We start from the raw sequence: 2,147 nt of genomic DNA on the forward strand, positions 1-2,147 counted from the left end.
TTTGTGACTAAAATGTTGCCTTTTAGGCATGTATTTGTTGTAGAGCGAGTGATAAACCTCAAGGGCTCCAGTATGGATGAACTTGGAGAGAAGTTCCAGGTCGTTGAGAAGCCTCTTTTCCATAACAACCTCCTTCAGAGCTTCGTGTGCAGGTGAACCTGCTTTTAGCCACTTAGTTTTCCGGCGCGCAGTCGCAGAAATGGGATCGTGTGGGCAACGGTTGTAGAGGGTGGATGAGTCCCAACTGTGCTTGTCAGCAACATGGTGCAGTATGCTGGTCCATTTTTCTTTAAGGAGCTCAGCATTCCCTTCGCATGTCATAGACGACCACCAAAGATGATTAGTTACTGATTTAATCCAGGGGGCCAGTTCCTCGCATCCTTTTTTCTTGGCTTTTTTCGCCAGCTTGGACTTTATGGGATCGTGTGGGCAACGGTTGTAGAGGGTGGATGAGTCCCAACTGTGCTTGTCAGCAACATGGTGCAGTATGCTGGTCCATTTTTCTTTAAGGAGCTCAGCATTCCCTTCGCATGTCATAGACGACCACCAAAGATGATTAGTTACTGATTTAATCCAGGGGGCCAGTTCCTCGCATCCTTTTTTCTTGGCTTTTTTCGCCAGCTTGGACTTTATGTTTTTACAAAGGTGCCAAACGTCGACCTGATGCTCAACTCCGCGATCTTTGTAGACAGTTCTCATCAGTGCCTTTATTCCTGTATGTCTATCAGTGCCCACAACATCCACGGGAATCCCGCTGTCGAGGGCACGGTCGAGGCAACGCTGAAAACCTAGTTTTTCCATTGCTTGGGAACTTGTGGTTTGTTTCACATGAACGACATCAAAATCTACAATATTTTTAGTTTCTGTGTCCATCATGGTATACGTGCCATATTTGGCACTATACCCTGGCGAATCACAGCGCCCGTCACCAATGAGAGTTACAGATTCCCTGTCTAGGAGATCTGCAAGCACTGAAGCCTTTTCTTGCTGCCAACATTCATTTATAACTGGAAACAGGTGCTTGTTTTGATAGTTGAGGTAGTCAGACTCACCAGGAAACGCAAGATTAACTGTAGAAGCCATTTCTGACACGCGAGAAAACGTATTGCCCGTAAATAAAATTGCGCCAGAAAGTAACAGGTTCCCTGCAGCAGCTCTTTTAACGGTCGGCTGAGAAACCCACTCTTTTGAATGAGAGTTCTTACAGAATGTTGTTATTTTCAACATAGAGCCCTTTTTAACCAGATCTTTTTCTAACACCTCTTCTCCGCAGATAACGCAACGATTAAATAATTTCAGGAGTTCATCCTCAAATACGATGTATTTGGGGACTGAACACATTTTTTCAAACTTATCCATTCCATCTTGATCATGCATTTCCAAGTTGCTTTCAATAGTGTCGTCCAGTTCTTCAAAGTTCAACTGGAAAGAGCTGTCATTCTCATCCTCTTCCACTGAAGAAAAGGTGAAGTTAGTGATGATGTCTTCGTCAGGATCGAACAGCGGAGGTTCCGTGTTGGCCGATGACTTCTTTGGAGTGGATGTGAGTGCTTGTGCAGTCTCGGCCTGTGGATCCAAGGGAGGCACACAGGAATAAGTGTGGTCCTTGAGAAGCAATGCGTCTCCTGTGTCAGCTGCAAGCCACTGAGTTTCACGGCTGATAACGTTGCTTACCTCGCAGTTTCGTTCTTTTATTTCTCCGCTTTCCACCAATCTGTTTGAAGAAATAGAGGGCATCAATGTGGTTTCATAGATTTGTTCGTCTGCTTCAATATTTTCCGCTGAAACCGTAGGTGCAGTAGGTTGTTCTTCTGCTTCAATATTTTCCGCTGAAACCGTAGGCGAGGTTGTGCAGCCAAGGGTCAAAGGGTTCTCAGGCGTTTCACCTTCACTTGCCAAAGTGACTTCTGATCCTACTTCTGGAGTTGTGTTTACGAGTAGGGCTTTTACTATCTACATAAAAATTAAAAACATAATGCAGAAACTTAATTTTTTAAATTTCTTTATACACAAGTAAAAAAAAAACTTGCCGCTGTACACTCAGAAAAAAATTAATATGAATAATAGCCAGGATGCTAAAAGGCATACGTTTTTCATTCTAAAAACAGATTTTAATATCTAGAGCACCTGCGACATTAGAAATCAAA

At 43.5% G+C, this 2,147-nt stretch overlaps 1 protein-coding gene across 1 annotated transcript in view; it reads right to left on the reverse strand.

Annotated features, from left to right (window-relative positions):
* LOC138035985 (uncharacterized) overlaps positions 1-1,341 on the reverse strand; it is a 1,656-nt gene extending 315 nt beyond the window's left edge. The window contains exons 1-2 of the mRNA XM_068882367.1: positions 533-1,341; positions 1-316 (exon numbers count right to left, since the gene is read on the reverse strand). The exon at positions 1-316 is cut by the window's left edge and continues 315 nt beyond it. Coding sequence (XP_068738468.1) covers positions 1-316; positions 533-1,341 — 1,125 coding nt within the window. The remainder of the gene's footprint in view (positions 317-532) is intronic.
* Between the last annotated feature and the right edge of the window lie 806 nt (positions 1,342-2,147).

The sequence above is a fragment of the Montipora capricornis genome, unplaced genomic scaffold (genome assembly GCF_036669925.1).
Source record: "Montipora capricornis isolate CH-2021 unplaced genomic scaffold, ASM3666992v2 scaffold_445, whole genome shotgun sequence".
Lineage (NCBI taxonomy): Eukaryota > Metazoa > Cnidaria > Anthozoa > Scleractinia > Acroporidae > Montipora > Montipora capricornis.